This window comes from Podarcis vaucheri (assembly GCF_965113315.1).
Source record: "Podarcis vaucheri genome assembly, chromosome: 11".
NCBI lineage: Eukaryota > Metazoa > Chordata > Lepidosauria > Squamata > Lacertidae > Podarcis > Podarcis vaucheri.
The window spans coordinates 48,330,888-48,342,899 of record NC_138749.1 but is presented as its reverse complement, the minus strand read 5'-3'; the positions used below and the strand labels follow the sequence as shown (position 1 = coordinate 48,342,899).

Below are 12,012 nucleotides of genomic sequence, written 5' to 3'. Positions count from 1 at the left end.
ACACTGCGCATGCATTGTATGTAGTGGTTTGCCACCGGCGCCATACAGGCGGTAGCGGGATCCTCTGCTTGCAGCTGTGGCGGTGCGATGGCTGCTTGCACCGCCTTGCCCAGGGGCGGCAGGGCGAGCACCCCGTGGGGTGCCTTCTTGTCACCCCCCCAGACATGGCACCTGGGGCGCACTGCCACCTCTGCCCCCCTTGCGATGCCACTTGGTCCTCCATGCCTCACCTTCCAGTATCTAGGAGATTGATCCTAACCTGCAATTTATCACATGCCTAGACTACTTTCCCCATAGAATAAAATGATCATTTTATATTTGACTTCCATTAGTAATGTTTCATTTCAAAATCTCTGTGGTAATACTTTAGTTTCCTGTTAATTATGTTACCTTGAATGTCTACTTGACTTTCTTCAGTACTGTTTTACTTGATGTTTTAATGTTGTTGCAAGCCACTTTGAGACCCCCCCCCAATATAAAGTGATTAGGAAATGAAAAAATAATAACCTGCACACTGTGGCTAAATGTAAAAGGTAAAGGACTCCTGGACGGTTAAGTCCAGTCAAAGGCGACTATGGGGTTGCAGTACTCTTCCTGCTTCAGGTCAAGGGAGCTAGCGTTTGTCCACAGACAGCTTTCCGGGTCATGTGGCCAGCATGACTAAACCACTTCTGGCGCAACAGGACACTGTGACAGAAACCAGAGCTCATGGAAACACTGTTTACCTTCCTGCCGCAGTGGTACCTATTTATCTACTTGCATTGGCATGCTTTTGAACTGCTAGGTTGGCAGGAGCTGGGACAGAGCGATGGGAGCTCACCCCGTTGTGGGGATTCGAACCGCCGACCTTCCAATCGGCAAACCCAAGAGGCTCAGTGGTTTAGACCACAGCACCACCCACGTCCCTCCACACTGAGACTAACAGCATGTCCTCACAGGAGGGACAGTAGAGAGAAGGAAGCCACTTGAGAAATGTTGGTTAGGTAGTCTAAAAATTCTTAAACTTGTATAATCATGGCCCAGTGCAAAAGGTTATTTCCTGGCATTTGCAGGTAGGGCTGCGAGAGAACCGGCATGAAATCCTGGAACACCATTGCCAGCCATTGAAGACAACATTGAGCTATAGGACCAATGTCTGACTTGGTCTAAGCAGCAGTAGCTAGCAGGGCAGCATAGACAGGGTTACTGAGAGGGCAAGGGACAAGGTCACCAGAAGTCCCTCTTGGTAATGCACATGGCATTGTGAAGCCAGGAGGGCAGGGCGATCCCACTCTATGCTATCTTACTGGCCTCTATTGGGCACAACACAGTTTTTCATGTTTCGGAGAGGAATATCAACAGAAACCCAAATGGACAGAAAAATGACAGTCCAGGTCTTGTATTACAGATGAGATACTATACAGTACTTGCATGCTTTGTTTGTACTTGAGAGCAAGCCTGTAAATAGTTGATACCAAAAAATATTAAATTAGGGGATATTGCAACTATAGAGAAACTAACAGCAGTAGAAAAGTTGATCAACGACACGAGGTCATTGAAGGAATTTCAGCTTCCTTAAATGATTGGAAGAACGGTTGTAGAACGGTACCTTTCCAATATCTCTATTATTTTGTAGCATTGGTGGGTTTTGTTTTTGCTGTTGTTTTGGGAAAAAAATGAAAAAGAGATTTCCCCAGGTTCCAACTATTCTTCCCATCTCTACTCCATCATATCTTCATGCAAAGCTTTGGGCTGCTAAAATTTCAGAGCTGTCATCTCTGCAGCACATTGTTACAGTAGAATAGCTGTGGAAGGGTAAACAGTTTTAACATTCATGAACAGTTCAGAACTGACTCTTCACTTGTCTTTCCTAAACCACATCATGGTCACATTCATACAAATTTCTGTCCATCTATTTCACACTTTCTAAAGCACAAATCTTCAATTTGTTACATGGTTTGGAGATGGTTACTTTGTTATTTGGGTGATAACTGTCAGCGCTCAAGATAACCGGAAAGCATGTCTGACTTTTTATTTCTGAAGAATGTATGGCAGCTGGAAGACTAAGTGTAGACTCTTCTCTTTGTTGTATTATTGTTGTTCATTATAATGATCAAGCTGCAGATCAGATCACCTGGATTCGTTTTCCAAACGAAGAAATTGCTCCTCCTTGACTCTGTTGGTTAACCACACTAGTATCCTGTATCTGCCAAAGCTTCCTACCAATTTTATTTGAGGGTGTGTGTATTAAGCAATGTGCACATTGGTTTTGGCAACCTGCTGGTATTATTATTATTTTTGCAACACGTGTATATTTCTCTTAGCATGTGCCCTATTCTTTAAGCAAAGCAACATGCACCTATTTTTTTTATTTTTTTTTTTAAATTTTAAAGGGCAAGTGCTGGGATCAAAATACCCCGCATAATTATAATGGGATAGATCCCCTAAATAAAGTCTGGTTTTTTTGCGAATAATGACTTACGTTCTGATACTTTAAAAGTTTTATAATTGGATTTGCTAACAAATGAAATGGGTCACAATGGATCACATAAATAAATGAAGCAGAAGTGACATCTGGTTATGTTCACACTGTGTTTTGGTTAACACTGGTTTATTTTCTTTTATACAAAAAATTAGAAATAGCGACAAAACATAGTTCAACAAGAGGGTGGCCGGGGTTGGGGTTGGGAAGAGCGCTTGTCCTGCGCTCAGTGAGGATTTGGCTAATCAGAGTCCTTATTTTTACAGACACAGTTAGGTTCTGAGAAAAAGAAATACAAGACATGTTACATTATATCCATGCAACAAGTAATGGCCACAAAATGATGGATGTCAGAAGATCATTCCAGAGGTTCTTTGCATTGCTATGTTTCCAAATCATGGCTTTTGCTCACCTTTGCCTTAAAACAGTACACCTTACAAACAAGTGACATAGACACATATTATTTTTTTTATATGGTCTAGCTGCTACGAATTTAAGGCATCCTAAGAGTCTGTTATTCTGCTGGTGAAAGTTACGTCTCATAGTTAAGTTTTCAAGTGGGAAGATTTCGGGCCATGTTTGGAGGAAGACTGAGATCCCGTGAGATGCGAGTCAAAGGAAGAATTCTTGCAGCTCTGGTTCTTCGGAAAAATTTTTGCTGTAAGATCGCTGGAGTTTCCTATTCATGTTGTTATGCCTGCAAGGAAAAACAGAAACAAACAAACAAACAAAAAATCACCCCTGGTCATTCAAAAGATGCCCAGTAATTTGATTTATTTCACAATGAAAGGACTGCCTTAATTCAACAGCAGTGCCAACACAGTCCCTTCTGAAATGAGTTGGGCTTAAACTGCCACAGCTGTTTGAAGATGACTGAAAAGGAATTCCAATCTCATGGGCTGACAACACCAATAATGTACTATTGGTGCTAACTTTTAATCCCATGCCTAGCAAACAATCCCAAGTCTGGCAAAAAGGTCATATTCCCTGTTTGCATGTAAGTAAAGCCCATTGAACTCAATGGGAATTCCTTCTGAGTAGACATATAAAAGCATGCTCTGTTACACAGAAGAAATCACATGTGTGAAATTTGTACTCTTTGGCCATCTAGGAAATACCCTGATTGGGTGTGTGTGTGGATTATTATAAGAAGAATTTACTTCCATCAAAACAGCTAGGGATCAAAGTGTAAAAGTGAGAAGTTAAAACAAACCTGGAAGTTAAACTAAGACCCCTTTCTTCATGTCATAAAATGCAAAATTACCAACCAAGGTTGAAATCCTATACCCACTTTTCTGAGAGTAAACCTCCGCTGAACTCAATGTCACTTACTTCTGAGAAGATATGCCTGGGATTGCACTGTATTGCAACCAGACCTTCCGCTGGTGAAGTAAAACCGAGCATGAGAATTTTTTGTCACACATGTGTAGATAATAAAAACAAACTGCTGATAATATATAGTCATTTATCATACTTTTTTGGTCTCCTTGTGCACATGCTAATTGTAAAAATATGGATTCAGTTCCCATATCAGAATGTGCAGAACATAAAGACTAGATTAGTCAAAATCAGCCTTTGATTTGTGAAAGAACCTTTTACAGAACCTGTTTAAAAATGCTAAGGTGAAGATTATGAACACAGATTTAATCCTATGTATCCAGCTACAACTACTTTTGAATGGCGTTAATATCTCTTTTATGAAGTGAAGGAAATGAAATATTTTAGGCTTGTCTGAACTCCTTTGTTTGGGAATTTCAAAAATGGATTCCAACATTTGTGGCTCTTTTATGATGTACCCCCCAACCTCCCCCTAAAACCACAGAACAACTGTAAATTTGGACAGGGACCTGTCAGATTGACTCTGTACCATAGCAGACAACTTCCAACATGTGCTTATTTGCTTCAGCAGAAAGGAACGTATTGATGTACTGAAAATGCAGCAATATCGCACAATCTCCAGCAAACCTTTCCCTCCCCAATAAACTGCCCATATTTTCCTATTAAATGTAAATATATCGGTATGATAAAAGAAAGCCAGATGCAGTTTGTGTATTTCTTATTTTTAATAGTAGCTGTGCTAACTGCTCTGTGTATTAAATAGAAAGCAGGGCTGTGTGTGCTTGCATATGGCAGTTGTTTTGTTCTTCAAAGTCAATGTAAACAGGAAATTATTTTCCATAGCAGCAGTCAGCCTAAGTAAGAGCTCTAATGATTCTCTCTGCTCCCAGCTACCAAGGTCTTGTATATTTGTGCTCTTAAAGCCCATCTATCACTGTCTGCTTAGAGACATTTGTAATTAAGCCAGATTATAAAAATAACCATCAGCCCTTGCCTACCTGGTGCCATCCAGATGTTTTTGCCTAGACATCTGGATGGAGGACACCAGGGGTTGGCAAAAGTCAACCTATATCCTGAATAGCAAGACATTCACCAAGACGGCCTGAGAGTTGAAAGCTACATATGGCTTTGGGTGCAGGATCTGTGAAATACCACTGACTTTCTATATGTCTTGGGAACAGACAATGGTCCCCTTCTCTCCCAAATAACAATAGTTATTCCATATTCAGAATGGAAGCTCACTGCTTCTCTGGTGGGCGTCAGTTTTGGACCTTCACTTTCTGGCTCCTTCCCAGCCAGCCGGACCTACGTGGTTGCTGAACAATAGGGAGTTTGCCTTGGCCATCACAAACATGGGGGTTACCTCCCAGCCAGTAGCCAGGTTCAAATGGGCCAATCAGGGTTCAGGTCTTGGGGAATTCCCTTTGCTGGCCAGCTGGGCATTGGACACAGTCATGACCAGCCGGGCAACAACACATAAAAGGGGCTGGATTTCCTATTAAGCAAAATCCACCATTACAGAGCTCAAATTATGTAACAAATCCACCATGCATTACAAATCAGGGCTTCACCCCTCCTCTAAAAAATGCCTCAACCTGTGGGTCCCAGATGTTGTTGGACTACAACTCCCATCATTCCTGACCACTGGTCATGCTGGCTAGGAATGATGGGAGTTGTAGTCCAACAACATTTGGGGACCCATAGGTTGAGAAACACTGCCTCAGGCTCATGGACTGCCTGATCCCAAGGACTACTATACATACCCAGCAGTCTTTATATTTCCAAGTCGAGCAAATAAATATATAGGATGATGTGCATAGTACCACATATTACTTCACTAGTGTGTCACTGATGGTTATACCTTTCTTTTTTGGGGTATTAGGTTAGCACTGGTGCAGACTCCTATAAATTATTTTGCATAAAAGGTGGTCAAGGATATGTTAGAAGAGAAGATACATTAGACACATGGCTGCATTTAATGTGTCTGTTTTTTTCTTTGAAAACCAGCATTAATGCTGACTTTTTTGCAGTATGAACAATAGTTTATGGATGTGTTTTCCCCAGGACCATGGGCCAGAGAGAGCGGGAAAGGGTTAAGCAATCCTTCATGCAATCTTTGTGCCGCACCTGAGGCTGTTATCTTTAAATTTAAAAAACCCCAGACCTGCTAAATGAAGAACTCAGTGCTTTGAGTTGCTGCCCTGAGGACCGCCCATGTTAGATAAATAATCAATATGGGTGGCATCCAGTGGAGTTGCCCTGCTAGTGCAAGGACTTCCACTGGGACCGTGGAACTTCCTCTCTCCCTCTTCTCCCTGTGAGCTCCCCAAATCGGCTCCAAAGTGTCGGTGCAACCCCCAGAACTGAATGTTGGGGGTCAGGGGGTGAATCAGGGACAGAAGAGCGAGAGAAAGTTCCATTGTGCAAGCAGAGGTCTTTAGCAGGATGACTTTGGGTGCTTACTGTTGCATTTGTATGCATTTATTATCTACAAAATAATCTATTATTAGAGACCCAGCAGAGGATCAGAGAACTCTACAATGTGATCAAAAGGTCAGAAAGAAGTGCCTTAAAACTATTGGAAGCCGCGTAAGAGTTTTCTACAAAAAACATTTTAAAAACATCTCTGGAATATGTTGATCTGCTTAGAGTGGAGCCCAAGGAAATTAGAACCAAAATGTACTACTTCACCCAGCTGAAGGGTTAGAATTACTCAGAACCTTTTACTTGCTGGTTTGCTCAATTTGAAGAAATCACCCACAGAAAACTGACTTTCATCAACAAAATACTGCTGTTACCACAGTTATTGCCCATCCTACATTTAAGAAAAATTGTGGTATTTCGGTTGCTGATTCATCATGGTGACCTAAGCCAGCCAAACGGAGAGGGTATCACTGCTTGGATGTGTGCTGCTTGCCAAAGGTTTTGCTTGCTGCAATTCTAAACCATACCAGTGAACTCACTCACATACCGCAGTTATGGAATAACATTTGCAAGCATATTTGTGATCGTAATAGCTACGTTGAGACCTTTTTTGTATCCAAGCAAATAGAAGTATTTCCACTGAATTCAGATGAAAATAACATCTCCTCTATGACTCTCTGCTAAGGTTTAAGTTCCCAGAGTTAAGTTAGGGCGGGACATGATTATTATTATTTGAACTGAATACGTTCCCTGTCAAAAAGCAGACAAACACCTACTTTTTCCTTTGTGAAAACCCAGGATATTTTCAGATGAACTGCCCTAGTAGACTTGGCTCTCGTTGGGCACCATTGAACTTTAAAAGGGCAAACTGAGCAGGCTGCAATCTGAGACAAAACTGAGAAGGATGCGAAACCTGCTTCCTACTGGATATTGGGATCACCAGTGGGAGCCCCGGCCCCCATTGCATTCAATTTTGCCATAAAAGTGGAAGATTCCTATACTGTATATGTCTAAAGGCTGCCACTGCATTCTATGGGAAATAGAAAACTTGGAAGGCAGTTGCCTCTGATGCTGGATTCTGGCTCCACTGTTGGAATGTCTATTGACACTGTGTCCTACGCCAGATTCTAGTTGTGTGTGTGTTTACGCGCAAACCAGCCTCTCTGCCCTACCTCTTGAAGCACTGATTTTATTTGCAGGTAATAAAAGCAGGATTCCCATGGCGCTCTGTTGAATGGAGATGTCTACTGCAAGATGCATTCTGTTGTCCACTCACTTCTAGAAGTCTAGACTTTTGTAGTTTCCCAAAATACTTTGGGTATGAGAGCAACATGGAGAGACATCTGAGCGCCATGTGTCTTCCATGGTATGGTGCTTACAAAAATCTCTTGTCATCTGAATACAATCCTAGTAATAAAATAGCTTTCGTGGGGACAGAGAAAACTACCACCGATGTGAACGAGTTACTGGAGTGATTCCTGCAGATAAGATAAATATGTTCTCACTTTAATGCACTACATGCTTCACAATAACTTAATCCATGGGAAGCAAATATTTCACTGGCAATACATGGCTAATGTAATTGCAAACATTTGCTTGGCACTGTCAGGGATAAAAACGGGCCCGCATTTTTTAAAAAGAAAGGGGAAGAAAAGTACCGAGCAAATGAAACAGATCGTATGCTTGCACAAAGAAATCTAGTGAATTTTAACAGGGCGCCAAGGAATGTTAATTGTTTTACCAACATCAAGCTGTAGCTGATTAGGAAACAAATAATAATCAGGGCTTTTGGAGGTGGCTGAGATTTTAACGCTGTTGCCAAAATATAACAATAATTTAAAAATACAAGAAACACTGGCTGATTAAAAACAACAACCCTGTGGCCGTTTACATGTGATACATTTTGTCCCTGGGTTGGTGTACAGAGAGTTAACACATTTACCACATGGCTCTAGCAAGTGATTCTCTTTAACTGTAGCTGGATGTGGTTCGCTGGATACAGGACATATGGCAGCTACCAGGACAAAACTAAATTACCCATGGGAAACTGCTGTAAAGCCAAAGCCATGATGTATGCAGAATCCATACTTAACAAATGATTAATACTAGAGTGGGGGGTCTGAAGTCTGTTGTATGGATCTGAGAAGCATTTTAACCACCAAGACTGCACTATATATTGATAAAGGGATTTCCATTGAAACCAGCTGCCTAAAAGGACTTAATTCTTAACCTCATTACTAGTCTTGTCCTATCATGGCCTGCTGCTTTGCCACAGTCGGTGCCAAAATGTCCCAATAAAGATGTGTTCCGATGGACAAGAATTGGGGAAACCAATTAATTAGTGGGTGTGTGCAACCCAATTATCACCCTTCCAAGGCCTATTGCTTGATTTTCCTGCTGCGATCTGCATCCTGAGCCATTTCATCAAATGATAACGGAGAAGCAGAAGCTTGGTGACCTAAAGTTTACAAGGTTTTGCCTAGAATAAACTTATAGATGTTACAGCACATGCATTGCCAAGCATGACAAATCCACCATTTCCTCACAAATACCTAGTTCTTAATCAGCGTACAAATGTCTGACTTAATTTATGTGAGCTTATGCAAACTCAGAATTCGGTTCTAGCATAGTTGGATAATGAAACGATTAAATTATATACGTTGTGTGTTCCTGAAAGTGCCATGAATTCTCCGCCCTCCACTCCTAAAGTATTTCCATGTTGGATACTTAAAAGATTGGAGACAGAGGTCCATTTCAGACCAACATCAAACTATGATTTATGGTTATGTGTGCAGGTAGCTGCAGGCCCTGTGAAAGTGGGGAAGAGGATATTTGGTACAGGTGTATCGTGGAGAATAGTGGTGTGGTCAAACCACAGTTTGTTAAAAAGCCAGGATATTCGGGCCTGTTAACAAACAGTGGTCTGAACCAACCAACTTCTGTGGACTTCAAACACGGCAACAAAGCACAGATTTCCCCCCAAACTAGGAATGGAAACTTTAAATCTCTTCCTTTTGTACTTGAATGGGAGGAGGAAGCATGAGGGTTGCATGGTTTGTTCACAGATCTGAACTAGACCCTAGAGCACAATATGCATTTCTACATGCGAAATAAAATACCCCAAACAAGTGAAGGCAGTTAACTTTAAACTAACAAGATATAGGTAAGCAGGTACTTGAGATGCATGATTACTATTGTGGTCAATATTCATTTTCATATTTTTTATGGAAGGAAAATCCCATTAACGCAGATATTTGAATTCACCCTTAATTACAAAGTTGCCAGTTGATTGTTAAATATGAACACCCAAACCTTAATCCCACCCCATCTGACAAGTGCTTAGCAAAAGCTGCACTTCTGTGTTAGAAACATTGGGTGATATCCCAATTCTGTGAAGCCCTGAGACCCCCGGGTATAGGGGGTATATAAATAATAATAATAATAATAATAATAATAATAATAATAATAATAATATCCAGTGTTAGTCCTACTCAGAGTAGACCTAATACAATCAGTGGTCTTAAGTAACTTAAACCAATTAATATCAATGGGTCTACTCTTGAATATGACTTAGCTGGATACCACCTGGCATGTTTCTATTCCTGCAAGGGTTAAAAATACGTTGGTTTTGGTTTACCGGACACTACATTTAAATTAGTAAACTAAATCAAGTGTGAGAAAGAGATGGGATAATGGAGACTGGAGCGCACTGTCTCTTCTGACCGTAAGTGGAGTTTGACTTGGCCTACTCCTAAGAGGAAATTTAATTTCCATTCTCATTTGGTGTTTGACTTTCATTCAAGAAAATCTGTAATGCCAAGCCGAACTAAAACGCATTTTTGGATTTATGAGCGCTAGTGATTTTTATGCATTACTTTGTGCTGAAGACATTAAACGAGCTCAGCAATGGTTATTAGCAAAGGACTGTAACAGGGATTTGTTTACTTCTTTTTTTGGAGATCAAAATTTCATTTTCTTTTACAGTTGTTGTCAATCGTTTCATTAGTTTAAGCTGCGAACAATTATAAGCTGCACATGCAATGAGGGGATAATAATAATAAAAAGCACAGCAATAGGAAAGGCAACATTTTCACTCTGCATCAGCACATACCATGCATAGTTACACAGGCGGCGTTCAATCAGCATGCCAGTGGAAAAACTGATGCAGCCAGGGTAGGGCGCCTGGGGGGAATGCAATGCATTAATCAGTCGAAAGACCATGCAACAAGCTTCTCACATGCATAGTAGAAAGGCAGTGATTAAAAGTCACAGTGTATTAGCGGAAGCTTTGAGAAACCCACATGCCACAATCTAGCTCCTCGCTGGATCTCAGATGCCTATGCAGGGTTTGGCATGTGGTAGAGCTGCTTCCATTGGCTTCTAGGAGCTACAGAATGCTTCCGCCATTCATAGCAGGCATTCTTTTCCTCTAGAAGGAAGGCTGCAGCTCCTTCGATGGTGCCCATAAGCCTCTTCAGGTAAAAGGGAAATGGCACGGAGGGTTTGGCGCTAGCTCACATCTGTGAAGCGTTATGAAACTACGCATTTCTGACCGAACGTGCCATCTGAAAGCATGCAAATTTTGGCAAGGGGGAGTGCTCCACCCACGCGACGGGTAAAAGGAGGCAGGAACAAGACAGGCATGGAGTGCCAGCAAAACAATATGGAACAATATGAGGGGGAAATGTAATTTTCATCCATCACTGACTTTAGCTTTTTTTTTTTTTTTGGGGGGGGTAAAACGTTAAAAACATGTTTCCACTCTTCATCACTGGCTGTGAGTGATGCTTTTTGAATTTCTTCCCAGTTGTTCAGTCTCCATGTATGAATTCTGCAAAGTACTACGGACAAACATAACATTTCACCTTCTTTTGTTACACTTCGTTGTAGAACACTACAGGTGTTCTTTCAACACAAGTCTTTATTAAGGGAGCTTGGCTAGGAAATAGGATGTTTGCCTTTTAAATGACACAGTTCAGTTAAACATTATAGGAACTCATTTTCGGTGCCCGGCAAAGACTTTGCTCTTTACCTGCACCTTTGGCCCTTAATTTTAAGGACTTCAAATACTTCTGCCCTCTTTTAGTGGGGCAGATTCTGTAAAAACCTTTTATATATATAGTTGTGTTTTCAGGGTTTTTTGTTAGTTGTATGCTGTCATTGGTTTTAGTGTTTATACTGCGTCGTAAGCTGAATTAGGTCACTTTTATAATTAAAGTGGCGAATTAATAACAATAACAGCAGCAGCAATAATTTTTAGGTTCAAATCTTTGGTGCTGGACAGCTAAAAGCAAACTGAATTGTCTGCCTTTACTTGGATTTCACTTTCTGTAAATGTTAACCCCTTGTTTGAATAATGCATTGAAATACAAACCTCTTGTTTATTGTATAGAACTCTGCTTCCAGGGCCCTGTTTTAATCTGCTTTATTCCCACTATCTAACCAGCCTTTGGACACCACTGTGTTCCTGCACAGAAGTACTTAAGAACCCTTTGTAATAACTTGTTCCCAGCCTTATGCTCACTTTTTTCCAGTCCCAAGACATCAATCTGTTTGGGTATGTGCTACAATTGCCTTTCTTCAGATCAACAGAAGCTAATAATCCAACACGACTGTCCAGTTCCACAATGCCCAGTATTTCTACAGCCATCACTCTTATCATGAGCAAAGGTGGAGTCTTGCTCTTTTACAGCCACCAGAGGGAGGCCAGCTTAAAGCACTCCATGTGAGGCTTTTGTGGAGAGTGACTCATGGCTCGCGAAGGACAATTTTCTCCTTTCCAGCACAGA

General features: G+C 41.2%; 1 protein-coding gene across 5 annotated transcripts in view; it reads right to left on the bottom strand.

The window, feature by feature from the left end:
* Positions 1–2,557: 2,557 nt before the first annotated feature.
* SNCAIP (synuclein alpha interacting protein) overlaps positions 2,558–12,012 on the bottom strand; it is a 123,620-nt gene continuing 114,165 nt past the window's right edge. For 4 of the 5 annotated variants that reach the window (XM_082191560.1, XM_082191561.1, XM_082191562.1 and 1 more), the window contains 2 exons: positions 10,335–10,405; positions 2,558–3,158 (listed from right to left, as the gene is read on the bottom strand). In XM_082191560.1, coding sequence (XP_082047686.1) covers positions 3,074–3,158; positions 10,335–10,405 — 156 coding nt within the window. In that variant the 3' untranslated portion in view covers positions 2,558–3,073. The remainder of the gene's footprint in view (positions 3,159–10,334; positions 10,406–12,012) is intronic. The other variant, XM_082191563.1, reaches the window with a different exon arrangement.